The sequence below is a fragment of the Tripterygium wilfordii genome, chromosome 13 (genome assembly GCF_013401445.1).
Source record: "Tripterygium wilfordii isolate XIE 37 chromosome 13, ASM1340144v1, whole genome shotgun sequence".
Taxonomy (NCBI): Eukaryota; Viridiplantae; Streptophyta; class Magnoliopsida; order Celastrales; family Celastraceae; genus Tripterygium; species Tripterygium wilfordii.
The window spans coordinates 2,329,328-2,347,742 of NC_052244.1; the positions used below are offsets into that span (position 1 = coordinate 2,329,328).

The following is an 18,415-nucleotide window of genomic DNA, read 5'->3' on the forward strand; positions in this document are numbered from 1 at the left end:
ACATATATGGATGGTTATGGCAAGAACAGGTCACACTGTTTTACAATTTATTGTTTTCATCAACTTCTTTGAATGTTTAGAAGCTAATCAGTTATAAGATGTTACAAGACTTGGAGCTAGCATGCAAGCAATTCTTCAGCTCCTTCTCTTGAATTAATTAATTAAGAGGAACAGTCACGAGTCCCTTCGATCTGCCTCCTGTGAACAAATTAATAAAGGGTATAATCAACGAGTATTCTAAGAATAATGGTTAATGATTCATCACAATATACGTGATAAAACAATACTCTCTCACTTAGTTATTTAAACTTAAAATATATATTCCAGTTAAGTTGTGGGTATTGAATGAGTTCGTGAATAACTGAGACTTTGGAATTGTATAATTTAAGCAAAAGCGTTGCCTTCCTTTCTTTTCACTATTCCTCTTCCATTGATGGAAAATCGAGTACGTTGACTTGACATTAAAATTTCAGCAACTTCTTCAAGCTGCTCTGTCCTTCTGGTTATACCTAGCTAGCCATGCATTTATTTCTCCCCGAGTCTTGGAAGTTATTTCATCTTACGCATCAATTAATTGTTTTTTTTTTTCAAACTTATTTTTTCCATTAATGTTTATGATAAGGATAGATATTTATGGGTAGAGTGAGAGTGAATGGCTGTAAATTTGGAGAGAGCAATAATATATTTTAACAAAAAATAATTAATGAAAGGTCAGTTTGGAAGCTTCTTCAAAATTTTATTTTATTTTATTACTAGATTAAGACGAAGAAGCGGAAAAAATATTAAAATTTCAATGAATAATGTATAATCGTAGCTTGTCACTTTCCTCCTGTCAACTCTGTTCTAGGACCTTCTAGAAGAATAGGAGTAATCTAGTTTACTATTATTTCTAGAAGCAACCAGGAGGATATTAATATATTATTATTGCTGAAGTTATCTGGACCCAGTGTAGGAGCATCAGGATCTAACTGGCAAAGAAGGGATAACAAATCCCAGTTGGTGGATTTGGTAGAAATTAAAAGTGAATCGGAGCAAGATGTGTATTGACTTTAATTTTGGACAATTCAGCCAAAGTTGATGAGAATAAAGATCTACAGATGAGCAATTACCAAGATATAGGGGCTCAGGGTGGACGCATCATATACGTAATACGGGTCTGAAAGGTCAATGTGTTGGACATATGTGAGTCACTTGTGATGCACACTCCTAGTTCTTGTTCCTAATCCATGTCTTCTTGGTTCCTTATTGAATTGTGTACATATAAGTCACCGACCTATATAACTTTATGTTAATTCACATTGGTGGGTTTTATCTCCCTTTTAAGTTTATAATAAGGACAATTTATCTTAGATATTCATATAAAAGGTCACTTCCACCCAGGTAAATTTATCTTACTTTTTCACTTTTCTCTATCAACTAAAGACATAGCTCTAGATATCGAACTATCTCACTAACCTTATTGTATACCGATCGAATTTGAGTGTCGGAACGACCCATTAAAGTACACTTCGGAGACCCTAAAGCTGATGTTTTCTATTTGTACAGGGATAGAACAACCTCATGATCCCTACTCTAATAAACTAAGACATCGTTCGACACAAATGGATAGCGACTGTCAGTCACGGTGTCACCATCCTAATTCAGAGATGGATAAGGCCTACAATCTGCTCGATGGTAAGAGCTCCTGGTAAGATATTACAATTGATTAATCTTGTTTTGTGTTTATTAGGGTTAGTATGCATTACCTTATTATTGGGCCTTTGATTCCATGTGGCTTTTATGTAAATGCATCTGCAAATTTTCAGGGAAAAGAAAAGTATATATGCGGCAATCCAGCCAGCAAAGCAGACTTTTACATGGATTTGCACAAGAGCATGCAAAGATGTGAATTCCTGGGTAATTTTCAAATATAAATAAGATTTCATCTGATCTTGCTGACTACAACCTTGCTTTCTTCAATGACCACAATGTCTATTGGGTTTTCTTTACTGATGTGAGGTCCTCCTACTTAACAAACTATTCAAATATGATTTGTGCTTCTAATGGTTCCTCTCCAACCAACTCAGAGAGACGCATTGACCTGATTACGATCCATACGTGACCTCTGGTTTCCTTAGAAAAGGCTACAAAATATTTTGCCCCCAAGGAGCAACAATAACACACTACACTGTTACTCTCATTTAGAAAGGACTGCATAAATCTGGGGGGATAAATTTGCAGATGCATTTACATAAAAGCCACATGGAATCAGAGGCCCAATAATAAGGTAATGCATACTAACCCTAACAAACACAAAACAAGATTAATCAATTGTAATATCTTACCAGAAGCTCTTACCATCGAGCAGATTGTAATATCCCATAGCTAATTTTTATCACTGAGCACCCAACGCGTCCAAACCCGAGTAGTATAATCCTTTGTCTGATTGGGTACACCTGCAAGGGTCACAGGTTGAGAAGTATTTGTTAGCAACAAAACACTGCGATACTCATTCAATTTGCACCTTATAAGATAGCACGGTTCGCTCAACAACTGAAATTCTTTAATCAGAGAAGAATCAACCATATATTATAACAAACGTTCAGTGGATTGATCCCATTAACCTAGAATAACTGAAATTCAAACGGGTAGCAAGTGCCAAAGCTAATGCTGCCCTATGGATCTGTAGTCTTGGATATAGCATCTTTTTTGCTGGCCAGAATGGCTCTCACTGTTCATTGAAGGGGTTTTCAACAGCTGGCCATTTGTCAATGTCTGCACCTCCTGCTGCTTGTATGGGACTTAAATTCCAGATATCTGTTAGCCCGCTGGTCAGCCCCAACTCAAGCATATCGTAGCTAACAAGATTATCCCATAACTCAGTGCTGGAATTAGACATACCAGCACCGGTGTCAAAACCCATGCTCCATACATCCTCTTGTTTGATGATGCTTTCAGTTCCAGGAGATGAGAATTCAGGAAAATGTTTCTCTTTTGCCAATTCCTCCGGAAAATTGACAAAATACTCGGGACTAAATTCTTGTTCTGAGCTCATCACATTGTTTCCTTCAAAATTTGGATCTTCATTTCCAAAACTTGGCGTTCCTTCTTTAAAGGGTTCTTGGGTTTGCATATATCCCTGCTGTACCTGTAACTCCCCTTGCATGGCTAGTTCATCTGATGCAACATTCTCAATTTGATACGGATTGCTTTCTGCGCCAGAACCCATCCTGTCTGTACCTTGTAAGTAAACTTCAGGTGATTCTTTGACAGCAAATGGATTGAAATCTGGGAGCATAGGAGACATGGGAAGGTTTCGCCCCTCGGGACTGTACTTCACAACCTGCCCTTCCAAGAATGCATCTGATTGGCCTGGTCCATGTTTCTGGTGTTTAACAAACTTCCTCCTCATCCTAGGAGAACCAAGACTTCCCTGTTCTTTCTTTTGGCAAAGGCAGGCCAAGAAATCTGGGTTCTGAAACAACTTTGCCAAGAATGAAAGCATCTGCTTCTGTCTCTGCTCTGCTGCCTGAAGCCTCTGATTTACTACTTTCACATGTTGGACTGTCCCTTGGTTTTGCTGTTGCAGTTCTATAACCTCCTGCATCATCGTACTCCTCTCCTTTCTCAGTCTCTCTACATCCCCTTCCAATCCAAGCTTCTCTGTCTCTGAAAAATGCCCAAGATAGCTCCCCACCTGCTGGGATTGAGGTGACTTGCGCCTTTGTATGTTCTTCAGCAGATGCCTCTTGCCACGTTGAAATGCTTCATTGGCAAACTCCCATCTCTCAGGATCAGTCTTGCGGAACCCCTGATTACAGAAGCCAAAATAATTCAAAATGAATGCTGAAGAAATAAATTATCCACTATAAAAAGACAAAGTTGACCATTAGCACAATAATGTTCTCGTCACACAAGGCAAACTCGAAGCTCAATTTTCATGCACAGGAGGAGCAATTCACCATCTAGATAATCTGTATCTCACATAGCTGACTTTTGAAATCATAAAGAGAAAAGCTCAGATGACATGTGAACTAGATAGAGCAACTAATTAATTTTTATGTTTTACTGGAACCTGAAATTCTACCTGCTGGACATGCATCTCCCCCTCTCCACTACATAACCAGAGGGGAAGGATGCTCTTTCATTGGCTGCATGAAGAACAGAAGCCACATTTTTAGATATCCGCAGGCGAACGAAGAAGCTTTCCTTTCTCTTAAATTGAACAGTATTAGATTACACAAAAAATTTCAGACAAGCTTAATTCAAATACCTCTTTGTGGCTTGTGCCCCCAACATGACCATTCCAGTGATCAATCCAGTACAAAATGAACTCATTACATCCAACAACTGATAATCAATAATTCAATACAGAAGATTAAACATCAACAGCAGCCAATTAAATTTATAACCTGTAAATCAATCCAAAGTGAGACAAAAATCTGATGGCACTTCCATTCCAGATGATACAGACATTTGAAAAAAAAAATTCATTTACATGCCCATGTTCTCAAAAGTTGCCTCATCTACAGCTACGGGGTCGATAAATCAATTACATGCAATCCTCCAATACACTAAAAGCAAAACAGAAGCAAAAAAATTACAAAATACAAATGAAAATAGAACGAACAGTATCTACCCACATAAGTATTAAGCTGGCGCACAAAACTGGAAAAATTGTTGTGCTTGAAATTCCTTGGCAGTACAAGCCTCGCGAACTCCACAGGGTCCCAGACCACGAAGCTCTCCCCCGTAGGTCCCCAGGAGATTATCGGGTCCAAGGATCGATCCTCCACCAAATCGAGAGTCTTAGACAGAAAAGGCGGTATCGGGTTCCCCTGCAAGCATTCAAGCGGCTGCGGCACCCCGATGTTCTCCTCCGACCCACCAATAGTTACCCGAGCCCGCTCGCCGCCCGATGGGCTCGTCGTGAACGCCTCGAATTCCATCAATGTAGAGTCAATAAACAGAGAATCCTTCAATGGCGGTGAAGAAAACGGCGTCGTCACCGGTTGGGTCGAAGTAAATTCAACGATGTCAGGGTCCGGTTTAGGCGGAGATCTACTGCACTCTTTGTCTCCGGGATTCATTCCGATAGAAATGTTACAACAATCGAAATGGGGTTTTGGGTTTTGTTCGGTAACTAAAAGAGTATGAAATTATCGGGGAGGGAGCGGTATTGGGGTTTATATAAGCGGGTCTGGTAGTTTCGCCGACTAACTGTTGGAAAAATATCTGCAGACACAGAGGCGGTGGGTTCTGTCTTCGTCTTCTACGGCCGCGGCAACAACGCGTCATGGTTCGAGCCATTCGAGCCAGAGGATTCAACGAGGACTCGCTGCAGATTGAATGTAAAGAAAAACTGATTTTAGTTAAGAATTTAGGACGTTTCCTGGTAATTGGACGACTGTATTTGCTTTGTGGTTCTCGCTAACAAGGATGAGGATCAGGTGGGGCCGGATTTCGCGCCAGATATTTTTGTCAGTTGGAATCTCTCTGGAACCAGTTATAGAATATATCTTTTAGGTCTTGTTTGGATCCTAAAATGAAGAGTAGAGTAGAGTAGAGTTAATTGAAAGAGAGTTAAGTAAGGGGATAATGGGAGAGGATTATCTTAACTCACCCTGGCATGGATAGCCGGTAGAGTTAAGAGAGTTAAGTTGAAATGAATAAAAAAAAGTTATGTATGATTTTGAAAATTATAAACAAAATTTTCTCACATCTCACAAACCCTCAAATTGAGAAATTATAAAATATAGAGTTAGACATTTAAATGAGGGAAAAAGTTTCCCCCACTTAACTTTCTCTCTTTTACAATCTAAGTAGATAGAGTTCTTCATCCTGCTTAACCCTCCTTCACTTCACTTTCAAAAACATCAGTTCAAACAATCCCTTATTATTGGGCATTTGGGCATTTGGGCATTTGGGCCTCTGGGTTTGAGTTACTGTTCTGAGTCTCTTACTTTGACAAGCTTATTAATGAGGGTGGGCCGGTCAAAATTCTTGGTGGTTAAGGCAAGTCATTGTCCAATAAGAAGGCTTGATTTGAGATTTGGGAGATTTTCGAGATATCGTATTTGGATTTGCTACCAGATAATCACTCCTGACCAGTGGTGGGCCTTTTTAGCAACTTGCTCAGAATGTAAACGATGGTCACAGTCAATGTCAGAGTCACAGAATGATAAAAACCATGGCCTTTTTATAGTAACTTGCTCAGAATGTAAACCATGGCCTTTTTGATGATCATATCATTATTTTGATATTTATTTTTAATTTTTAACATTAAATTTAATTATTATATTTTTTATTTATTAATTAAACCTACGATTAAATCGTTGACCCACTGATTGAATCAGTGAGCCAATCCTTTGCCCGGGTCAAATAGTCACTGCCCGATCAGTTTTAACAACATTGGATCTACTGTAGCTCTATCAGAGAATTTGGTTTTTTTTCTTATGAACAAAAAAATTGAGATGAACTCCTGACTTGGACCAAAAAAAAACCCATCATAGGCTCTGGTCGTAGTATTTTTCGCTTCTATCTTTATCATAGCCTCCATTGCTCATTGCCTACAGCATACCCACAATATGTTAAAAGCGAAAAAGAACCATTTTGTCCAGTTACGCCTTCCTCAAATGTCCTCTTTCCAGTTCCAATCATACGAGTATTCAAAAAAGAAGAAACCAAGAGGTCATACTTGGACGTGAAAAATAGTGTTATTTCACCTTAACTTTTGTAGAGCGAGCATAGTCAGTTATATGGCAAAATTGGACCTTGTATATCGAGAGATCACAAACACCCGCATTGTCATATAGCAACACAAAAGCCATGCTAATATGAAATGCTCATCCGCACATATAGCCACTGATTTAGTAAGAAAGATGAGTATCGAGTAGATTAGAATCATACAGCTTTGAAGAAATGTTTACGCTGAATATTCGATATTTCGGAGCAAAAAATTGCAAGCTGTGAAAATTTAAGGAACTCAACAATCCACTGCAAGAAATCTCTAGTGAGTAGTGATTATGGAATGCTTGGGGCCTGGGGGTGAATTCAGAAGCTTTTCACTAATGATTAGCTATCACAATTAATACAATGCTGTAAATTGGTTACAAAACCAAGCTAAGTTGTGAACAGCCGGGGAAGCTACTTCTCATTAATCTATGTTGTTAAAAATTTTACTTATAAGACTATGGAAGAAGAATTTTATACAGCATTCCCATAATGACATTTGAAAGATTACCTGGGTGCAATATTTCGTGGGAAGCAGGCAAAGCAATGCAAATATGAAAGCAGTTCCTTGGTTTGTTCTGACAAAAGAAAAACAAAACTCTCAACTGGAAACGAGGACAGAAATGTACAACAACGATTCTGCAATAAGTCAGATTATAACGTGGATTAGAATTTTCTGATGGAAATTTCTTATCAAAATGAGATTCATGCCTCAGTAAACAGAGCTAAAAACGTAAGAAGAATGCACCTGAGATTATTGAGACAGTGAATATCACTTCCAGATATCCAGTCTCAAAAGAATGTTGTATTATGTGCATAAAGAAGACTCCTATGTCGTTCCAACCCTTCAAGCAAGCAAAGGCATGTCCGCACGACCTGGCTGAGGCGTAGGAGGTTTAATTAATGGTCTTAAAGATTCCATGATACTGGCAAAGGAAGGACGTTTCCATGGCTCACTGCATTTAATTAGTTTATTAATTAATAAAGTACTGAACCAAGATCATTGCTTCAGAAATTTAGTTGTCATATAAGTTGAAATTTAAAACTAACTTAGCCCAGCAGGCCTCAATAATGGCAGTGACTTGAGGGTTCAAATTGCGCGGAATCTCAGGTCTCTTTCCCTTGAAACCAACTGCTGCTACAACCTGCAAAATCATCATAATACATCTCAGCAGATTATAGAGCCAGTACATCTGTCTTCATGGAGGTTATGACACAAAAGAAAAGAGAACAGCAAAAACCCTGAAACAATCAGAAAATCCAGCTTAAAGTTATCCCCAAACCAAAGGTGTACAAATAAATGCATTAAATTCTATAAGAAAGCAGCTGAATATGCTAGGCATCATACTTAAATACTTGTGAGGTATAGGCATTAGGCAGAGTCTATTACATGTACATGAATACATTCGAATAAATAATAGTTAACCACTGTTTGCTACAAAAGTAGATTGCAACTAATTATAGCAATAAGCCTTTCAAAGCCAAGTAACAATTCTATCTTTGATATTTCAATTTTCAAGCGGATGTCTCTTCATGTCAATTTTTATCATCATGATGAAAATATATTTCTCTTTCAACAAGGTCCAAATGTCAGCATCCTTTTATTACTTGAGTCTACTTTTTGCTAACGCGATGAGCTGATCACAATTTTGCAAAAACATCGGTTGTGCCAAAATTTTGCTGCATCCCAGTCAATTTTCAAGTACCTTTACCCTCAACTAGAGATGCTCATCAATAGCATCATGCTCATTTTGAATGTAACATACAAGATAGGTAACCAACCTGCGCTGGATTTAAATTAGCCCAGGGTTGTTGCAGTGTTGCAAGCTCCCACAATATCACACCAAAGCTGTATACATCTGACTTTTCATTAGATGGTTCATCACGGAGAACTTCTGGTGCCATCCACTCAGGCTAATGAATTGACAAAATGGAAATATCATTAATGGTCAAATGCAAAGGGTCTCCAACCACTCTAAATTACAAGCTGGAGTCAATTCTCTAAGTTTAAGGGAACTCACAGTCCCTGCCGCTGACTTAGACGAAAGAAATGTGTTTGCCTTCAAGCGAGAAAGACCAAAATCGCAAACCTGAATGTACTGAGCAATGTGAGCAAGCTTTGCACAACAATCGGCATAGGAACCAAAACTAAAATAGGAAAATTACAAAGCTAGCGAATAAAAGTTCAAAGCAGAAAACAAAGCACCCAGCACACACTTAAAGTTAAAAAGATTCAATAACAGGCTCCTCATAAAATTTTCTCAGTAATTCATAAATTTGCTTCCCTAAATGCTAATCTTAGAAACAACAGCCACATCCTGCAGTAATTATCATGGCAACACAGCAGCATATATGTGATGACATTCACAACGAAGCCCAACAATACCAAGATGTACAAAATTCAGTCTTTGCTATTTTTCTTTCAATGTTCACAAAGCAGCATGTGACAACCACATCACCCGACCCAACAATTGCCACTGACCAAAGGGGAATACTACATCAAGATGGATGGATTGGATTTTCAACGAAGGAAACAATGTTTGTGCATAAACTTTAACAGAAAACAATGAATAGCAATATCTGTGAAAGAATAAAGCAGTAATAAAATGGTTTACGGTCATCAAAATACAGTTTTCAGTTTGAAAATGCAGAACTACCAGTCTGTACAGGCCTATGTTTGAAAGAGTGAAGAAAATAACAGTCAATGGAAGGAAGCACAGTTTCCCAGTGACACATTCAAGAAAAGCGCAGTTTTACCTTCACTGTATATTTTTTGTCGACCAAAAGATTCGGAGATTTCAAATCTCTATGAACAATGGGGGGATTGCGTCTGTGAAGATAATTCAGGCCTTTTGCCTGTTCAAGGAAAAAAGTTACTCAGGCCAAGCATATTAAGACAATGTACAGAACCCCTCATGGAGATCATCCAACAAAATAAAAATAGAAGAGAAAAACAAATTGCAAGGTAACTCAATTATCAATGCATACCACATCATAGGCCATGCTCAACCTACGTCTTTCATCTAACACCTCTCTTGCACCAGATTTGTGCAAGAGCCGATACAAGCTACCTCTGCATTGCCAAACCAATCATTAAATATTAGAAGAAGAAAAAAGTACTTCCATTCTTTCTACTGTGCAATTTTCAGAGAGGTTTTTGCTTCCTGCCAGGGGAAAGGAAGGTGGAATGTGAGAAGTAAGACAGCATAAAAACCTTGATAAATATTCTGTCACAATTGATAAGTTTGGAGGCTGAGTAACCGCACCCATAAAGAGAACAATATTTGGATGCCTTAGGCGTTTCATAATTGCAACCTAACCAACAGAATGAAAAGGCAGATCAAAACCACAAAAACATTCAGATATTTTCTTGAGATTGCAGCACAGCACAATTTAAAGCAAAAAAATTGATCCTACCTCCCTTAAGAATTCCTTGAAGCGTTCCGCATGTAAGTCTTGTTCCATGAGAATTTTCACAGCAACTTCCTGTAAGTATATATATCATTAGGATGACAGAGTGATGACACCATATCCAGAATGTACGATTCAACTTGGAACCAGAGTTGCTCAAGTCAGAAAAGACTTTGAGTTTGAGCACACTCATTTGTAACTGAGAACAATTGCACAACCACCCATTATCATCATCTGAGCCTTTGTCCCAAAGGCTTTGGGGCCGGTTAATGTTCATAGGTAATAGGTATGTCAACCACCCAATTCAAGAAAATAACAGTGATCAAAAGTGGGCAATGCAAGATATGGTAAGTTCAAAGATTCACTTTCAAACAAAAATAAAATCAAAATACAAGGTTGCAAATTGAAATAGGCCCCCCAGGATATGAACTGGGGGAAAAAAACTAGAAGAACAACTGCATATCTCAATTGTTGTGACCACAAAATATGCATCGCGATTACGTTATAGGCTGAACAAGAGATACTGCCAGAAGGGCCAAAAGGCAAACCAAAATAGAATCAAAGAAATGATTGCCATTAAAAAAAAACCCCCCCAGAAGATGAAATGCTTGAAAACTAAATGATCAACCACATATCCGAGTTTTCCCAAGCAAAAGCTGTGTCCGAGGAATACATCATGGTCTGAAAGAGTTGGCGTCTGGAGTCTAGACTATATATTGCTGAATTATTCTAGCTAAGGTGCATGAGTCTTTCACATGTAAAATTGAGCACCATGGCAGGTAAAATTGCAAATAGTTAAATGTTACTTAACCTGTCTGATTAGCCTATCTAAGTTGCCATTGCAGGTTGTCAATAAGATTTTACAACTCTCGCGTTCAAAATCAAACATAAATCAGCAATTACAGCGCTGGATGTGATCTTAACTCTGTTTATAACAACCTAACCATAAAGAAAAAAATCCAATAGCTTACCGAGCCATGCCAATCGGCACGATGAACAGTTCCAAAAGAACCTGAAAACACAGAACCAAAATTTAAGTATGTTAGAACCATCACCAGAGAGATCCTCACAAACAGGAATATTTACTGTTCCTCTACGCACATAATCATGCCCCACATAAAAATCTTAGAACACGAGTGGATAGAGCACCTGCTCCAATTCTCTCTTTCACAACAAGATCACTCCAAGGGATATCCAAATCTTCCACATCAAGGGAAATTTCTTCAGAAAACCTGAAATCTTTAGCAGCATCTACTCTCTGATCAGATGATGTTAAAATTGGTGGACCATGGATAGGGTTTAAAGGGAAATCTTTAATCATGTCCTTCGAGTTCAAGAGTCGGGAATCTCCAACTTGGTCACCTGGCAGACCAACTCTCACCTGTGGGGGTAACCTGGGAATTTCATCGCTGTTGCTTGGGATTTGAACATTGTTATTTCGGTCTCTTCCCATCTTATCATACTGCTTAGGATACAAAGAGAATCCAGGATCTTCTTGATTTAGAACAGTACCTGCAACAACAGCCATCAAGAACTTTTGAATTTGAACCTTTAAGCTCAATAAATAACAACTCTGATAAATGGGGGAGTCTTATAAGAGAAATATACGACATAGTAAATAAAAACAACTCCCATGCACTAGAGAAATCAACTCCCACACACAAGAAAATGAAGCTTTCTCTCACAGGTATCCAGTAAGACAAATAATCAAAAGATAAATATCAACCAAGTTAAATTGCATTCTTCATCTTAAATGTTTGCTATTGACTTGATTATGAAGATATATTAGAGAACCAAAATGTTTCTGGGGAAATGCATAGAGTCAGCAAAAAATTGCTAGACAGACATAGCACGCTAGATATCATATTAATTAATATAAACTAACAGATAGGATAGTCATCAATAGCAAAATGAAGAGATATAATATACATCTGAAAGTTATACAAAAAAATAACCATATATATTTTTGTATGATGACTTGATAGAAAATATAACCTGCTGCTGCTGATGCTTCATCAAATACAAGGTTAAGTGACTGGCAATCTGAGAAATATGTTCTGGCCAGTAGTCTGAAATCAATGGTAGGTTCAGCGGATTTGGGTCGTGGAAAGCGCAATGGCGAAGAGATTGAGATGGAAGATGGACCATTGAGCAAGGAATCAGGCTCCCACAAGTGACCTGGCTTTCCTATTAAATCAACAAGATACTCCCTGAAATGTTAGAATTATACTCATGAGTTGCTTGATTTTCTTCTTGGGTTTCCGGGCTTGTAGCCCTTGTGGCTTTGGCATTTTTACCCTTGGGGAATGCCCCTCGTATTTGTACAGAATTTCATTTCAATGCATCGTACTTGCCAAAAAAATTTATACTCATTAAGTTTTTTGACACATTACTTGTGTAAGGCTTGTAAGCATCAAAAAACTAGAGACATAGTGAAGACTTTATTTCTATTCAAATAACTCGGGATAAAGCAAGCAACTTAGCAGGATCTAGTTTTAAACCAGTTCAGAGACTGAAGAAGAGAGAAACATAAACTGCAACACCAATTAATTATGCAAGCAATTTAGCAAGATCTAGTTTTAAAACAGTTATTCACTCTCACTCAATAAAAGCAGTAGAAGAAAATCCAACGCAGTATTTGTTACAATTGGAATAAACTATTCCAGACCATAATTTTAAAACTAATTCTCAAAGTTTTTAGTATTACACCAGATCATAAAACATTCAAGTCCAGGCCAAATATTTTAGTGTCGACCCAATGCACAAGACTTGCGTCACTGCAGGGATTGGAAAGGCAAATGCACAGAACGATATCCTGCATTGCGGAGAGGTTGTCACTGTGGTTTGAACCGATAATGTCTACGTTACAATGAAGCAACTCTCTCGCTGCAATAAGACTTATCTGTTTGAATAGAAGCTCCAGTAGAATTCTCCATAACAATGCCAGTATTTTTGAATTCTAGCTTTACAATGGTAGTTATTTTCTGACTTGAAAATAAACTTGCCAATGATGTCTTATATTGTTTACTCAATCGCCACTGATAAGAAAGATATACCTAATATTCTCCTAGAGTACATTATATACCATAACATCTACTGAAACACTGCTGAGTGCAATTGCATAATAAGTACAACACCAGAAGATGACACAATAACCAAATCACCAGTAAAAGATGGCTGCCTTTCTTTCTTGGATAGAAAAACCAGTAAAACATACCTGTCAAGCCCAAACCGAACAAGACAAGAGGAAGCATGATCGCGTTTACAATATTTGCAGCCCTTCGCAATTCGACATGGCAAGTCAATTGTATCAGCAAGGACCTATAACATATCATAAAGTATGAGTGAATGACCTTTCAATAAACATATAAACTAAAAAAAGACATCCTCTAATGAGTAAGTAGTTAAGCTTAAGTATTAAAACCAAATTGTCATCAAGAATGCCTAGAAGTTGTGGTAACCGATAAAATAAGATTATTTGACGTAAGTAACAAAAATAATCACAATGAATCAAATAATTAAAATGCAAAAAGTCATGTTAATGTATAAACAAAAACTTATTGACTAAATTGGAAAAAAGACACCATGAAAGACTGCAACCTTACTTTAAATAATAAAGCTCGATGCCTGCAGAGCCCAACAGACAGGCTACCTAAAGGAAGAACAACTGATCCTAGGCAATCTTTTATATCATCACTGCTCTCTCTCCAGATGGAATTGAAGTCATCTTCTCCTGTGGTAGCTGAACCCCTAGTAACAGTAACAAAGTTCAATTAGCTAATAGGAAACAAACAGATAGTTATTCTTCTGTGTGGAAATTGAATTGAGAACTCACCCCATACGGTTGCAGACAAGTTTTGCCAGTTGATCAGCAACCTCTTGGGTGGTTACGCAGTTACAAGAAATGCTAAGGACCCTAGTTTCGAGTTCCTTCAAGCTTGAGTCTGTATGGCGATCAATCAAAACCACCTCAATTGAAGGATCCATTCTAGGATCAACAGACTTTAGTGATTCAAGTGATGGAATACGACCATTCTCTTGCAAGTCAGTACAAACAGTCCACACATATGGATCCATCCCATGTATAAGGTAAAATCCATCAGGAATTTTATCAAAGTATGACAAACAACCATTCACCTGATGCATAGGGTCAGAAAAAAGTGTGATTTCAATTCTACAGACAAAAGAGTAAAACAAATTGATACAGACAACACATATATGCATATGTGTGTGTGTGTGTGATTATTTTCCAGCAGAAGATCCCACTCCTTTAGAATTTCATAAATCACCAAAACAAAATGATGAGACCTAGAATCTTTTCTAATTAAAACAAACTCTATGTTACCACTGAGCTTCCAATCATAAGAAATGTGTGATAGATGTAAGCTAATTTGTATGCCAACCCCCTTCCTCTGCAAGAGCAACTGAATCAGAATGACAAATCAACCATTTCAAATGACCTCACCTACTTTGGGAAACACACAAAGGCAACACAACAAAAGCATTGTTCATTTACAAAAGATGGCAACGAGGTGGCATGTCAGATAGCTGGATTCAAACTGAAACTATACACCTGGCGGTGAGTCCGTGCATTAAGACCAATTCTTGAGTTAAAAACAATTCCTATGCCAATATATTTGGCAACTGGCATATCTCCTAACGAATAATTAACCAGAGCCAACTAAGGAGGCTCTGGCCAAGGTATCCTTTAAGCAACAGTCATTACAACGCCCCTTACCCTCCTTTACAGCTTTACTTTCTCCATTTATTGTCAAGAGCCCCTAAATATTATTATCCAAATAACTCATAACTGATATCCACAGCACTAAGGATATTCATTTAACCAATCAGTTGGGAGTGAGCAATAAATAACCACCAAACCATGCCACCCACATGAAGAAACAGACATTAAAAAGAACAAATGGTAAAAGGAGAAAATCCATTTTAAGAAATATCTGTGTAGTACTAAAATGAAAGGACTGAGAAGTATGGATAGCTCTTTTTTACATAGACTTCCCCAAACATTATCATAACACCTAGTCGTCTGCATCTCCTAACTCTATTATTTCCAGCCAATATAATACACAAATAGAACCGAACATAGCAACCCTCAAAACTCAAAAGCAAGTCACCTTTGACCGCCTTGTTCGATATTATACAGCAGAGAAAAGGATACGACTTCATTAATTAAAAAATGATATGTTAGGAATCACTTTTTTCCCAAAAAACAATTCACAACTCTCAGGCATGCACCATCAGAAAACATGGTTTTTGCCAGCAATACACCTCGTCAATAGCCAGTGCACCAAATAATAATATTTTGAATAAAAACAATAATTAGAAAATATAGTAACTTTGACTTTTGAATCTTAAGTTCGTCCATTGGATCTGGAAAAAAAAAAGAAAAAAAGAAAGAGGATTTGCCATCCAACAGCACACATTTTTTACGAACTTGTTTCTTTGCTGAATTTGATTGCTGTACCAAGGAAAAAAAAAAGACATAATTGAATTCCATACCTTGAGTATCTTCTAGTTATTGCGATTTTATTAAAAAATTATTACTAGGTGCACTGGTTGTTGGTCCAGTGCACCCCTGATCCATTCTTCACTCACCGACTCACATTAAATATCCACCATAGCTTTGTATCCCAATTGCGTGGAGGAGTCCAGGAATGATCTTTTAGTATCCAGTTCTTCCTAGAACCATCTACTGGATCACTGATATCATCTTAGGCATTTCTCATCACTGTCATCCAACCCACAAGCAAAATAACAGTACTCTCACAGGTGCTACACTTGTTCTTCCCAAATTGCTATTTCTACATCCTCAGAGGTAAATCCATTATTCTTCAACTCCAATCCAATCCTTCTTTGGAGTTAAAATGAACAGAGTATAAATGCAGAAGAATCTATCGAGTCCCATCTAACAGCAGCTCACTACTGTGATAAGAAACTTCCAAGTTCCAATCAGATAACTCTTTTCTTGAACCCCATTGACACAATAGAGACATCTCATATGTTTATAGTTGGAATACTGTGCATTACCATGATCAAAATATGCTCAATGCTAATATTCTAAAATTATTCAATAGCCTATCTAAGCAGCCAGCTTGAACCGTTTACAAGTTAGCAGCCTAAAAACTAGCATGCCACAAGAAAAATCAACTGAGCAAGAATTTAACTGAAACCCTACCCAAAACCGATGAGAGACAGCTTCGGCTGAGCTCAAAGACAAGGATCGCAAGGCGGACTCATCAGCCACAGGATCCAAAAAATTAGGATCATCGGCGCAGGTGGCATCTGAAGAGAGCCTCAACGCCAACGCCAACTGTAGCTGGTAACTCTCCTCCGTCTGCTGAGCCCAGCTTTTCCCTGAGGATGATCCTCCCGTCCCCGCAACCGCCTCTGGCAAAGATTTCACCCTCAAGTCCCCGACGGCTCCAACCCTGAACGCGTCTTCATGCATGTAACCGTACCCATCGATCTCATTAGTCGCTGAAGTAGACAGTGTGGTCGGGACGTAGTAATCTCCTGAGAGCGAACTTTCCCCAAAGCTGCTTCCACTTGATTGCCTCTGCAACCCGATCGATGAGTAGAGGTTCCGATTCCCCTGCTGATTCACTCGATGATCGCCACTGGAGTCCCAATCGAATCCTCTCTCAACCTTCGGTTTATTGTTTTTGGACTCTCCGGAAAGCGACTCAGAATACGGAGCCGGCGTTCCGCCGCCGCCGGAAAATTGATCTTCAGGATATTGACTGAGGAGAGTATAGTTGGATCTTCTACCGGGCATTTCCATGGAGAATTAACAGAACTGAGACCTCAAAAACCCTAAAGAATTATCATTGTGAAGAAGTGAATTTCCTGTATCGAAAACCTTTACACAGAATTTTGGGTTTTAATTTTTTTTCTCTCTCCCAAAAATTCTTCGATTGCCGGAGAGAGAAAGGGAAAGAATGGGAAACCGGTGCGGTTTTATTCGATGGCGTAATCGTAATATTCTGCGTTTAATTCTTTAAATTAATTTGGGCCGGCAACTTTTCGTTTGAGTGCCGGAACCACGATATTTCTTTTCACACGGAGACGGCTATTGTAGTTTGGTGCGATGGATGGACAATTGGACATGGACTCCATATATTCTGCCTGAACCCTCGGTACTGTAAAAAGTCAAATTTACTGTGCTTGATACGTGACTCCACGCGCTTCTGGGTGCATTTGGCATGTGTCCGGAGACCAAGTTGTGTTTTTTTTTTTAAGTAGAAGTACAAATACAATATACGAGACACCACCAAATCAAGCTTATAAAAGTATAGGTGTCAACAGGCCCCACGCATGAGGTACAAACCCATGAGCCAACACACCTCTTTGTAAATATTCAGGAGAAGGTGAGACTAGAACTCACGACTTAAAGTCATGGACATGCAGGGATAGACTAAGCCAACACACCTCTTTATAAATATTCCGGAGGAGGTGAGACTAGAACTCATGACCTAAAGTCATGAACATGCAAAGTCATTGTCCGGAGATGAAGTTAGAGGTGCTACTTTCACTCGCTGACGCAACGTGATTGATTATATTTTCAACGTAGCACCATATATTTTTTGTTCTCAATGAATTTTATTATGTCATTTATATTTTTTTTTAAAAATTCATCAAAATTTAATTTATATTAATGAAAAATATTTAATTTTACCTTCAACTAGTCACAATATTTTTTAATGACACGTCAAACATTTTTTATCACTACAACTAATTTCACCTCATTCTAGTTTCAAAACTCACTCACATCATCGCATAAGGTTAAGACACAACACTGCCAAACAAACACTATGTGTCCAGTGGCCACCGAGAGTGATAAGAGTCAAATATTACCGTCCTGTTTGGTGTAGTGTATTCACACCATCCCCATTAGGAAGAGATGATGCACCAAACCGCAAGATTATGTAACATGATTTACATAAGCTTTGGTTTGAAACTCATGGCACATCGTTTCCTCTACTCTCTTTCTTTTCGTTTCTTTTTTTTGTTATATTTATTAAGATAATATTTTATATTACATTATATAAATTTTAAACACCTTATCGTTTATTTCACCACTTAAACGTTCAATGTTAAAAAATTAAGCTTTACTAAACGGGGCCTACATGGCACTGACAGCCATTTCGAAATGTATTTTTGGTTTTTTAGTGGGAATAACAAGAGTTGGTCAAATGATGGGTTCGGACTGTGCCTGTTAAAATATTGTCGTCTGAATTATCAAGCCGAGCCTATTGACTCGTGTATATTTCCTAGT

At 38.1% G+C, this 18,415-nt stretch overlaps 2 protein-coding genes and 1 long non-coding RNA gene across 3 annotated transcripts; 1 reads left to right on the top strand and 2 right to left on the bottom strand.

Annotated features, from left to right (window-relative positions):
- Positions 1 to 1,607: 1,607 nt before the first annotated feature.
- Positions 1,608 to 1,943, top strand: LOC120012047. The gene is made up of 2 exons (XR_005471208.1): positions 1,608 to 1,674; positions 1,806 to 1,943. It is a non-coding gene; the product is annotated as an uncharacterized LOC120012047 (long non-coding RNA).
- A 558-nt stretch (positions 1,944 to 2,501) lies between these two features.
- Positions 2,502 to 5,505, bottom strand: LOC120013686 (heat stress transcription factor A-2b-like). The gene is made up of 2 exons (XM_038865576.1): positions 4,623 to 5,505; positions 2,502 to 3,790 (listed from the first exon to the last, which is right to left on the bottom strand). Exons 1-2 carry the CDS (start codon positions 5,067 to 5,069, stop codon positions 2,708 to 2,710), a joined length of 1,530 nt encoding a protein of 509 aa, XP_038721504.1. The 5' UTR covers positions 5,070 to 5,505; the 3' UTR covers positions 2,502 to 2,707.
- A 1,471-nt stretch (positions 5,506 to 6,976) lies between these two features.
- Positions 6,977 to 17,106, bottom strand: LOC120012739 (serine/threonine-protein kinase CTR1). The gene is made up of 16 exons (XM_038864203.1): positions 16,316 to 17,106; positions 13,958 to 14,259; positions 13,728 to 13,872; positions 13,340 to 13,443; positions 12,118 to 12,332; positions 11,272 to 11,634; positions 11,094 to 11,134; positions 10,129 to 10,197; positions 9,926 to 10,026; positions 9,700 to 9,784; positions 9,469 to 9,567; positions 8,733 to 8,801; positions 8,494 to 8,625; positions 7,762 to 7,856; positions 7,460 to 7,667; positions 6,977 to 7,350 (listed from the first exon to the last, which is right to left on the bottom strand). Exons 1-15 carry the CDS (start codon positions 16,919 to 16,921, stop codon positions 7,559 to 7,561), a joined length of 2,535 nt encoding a protein of 844 aa, XP_038720131.1. The 5' UTR covers positions 16,922 to 17,106; the 3' UTR covers positions 6,977 to 7,350; positions 7,460 to 7,558.
- Between the last annotated feature and the right edge of the window lie 1,309 nt (positions 17,107 to 18,415).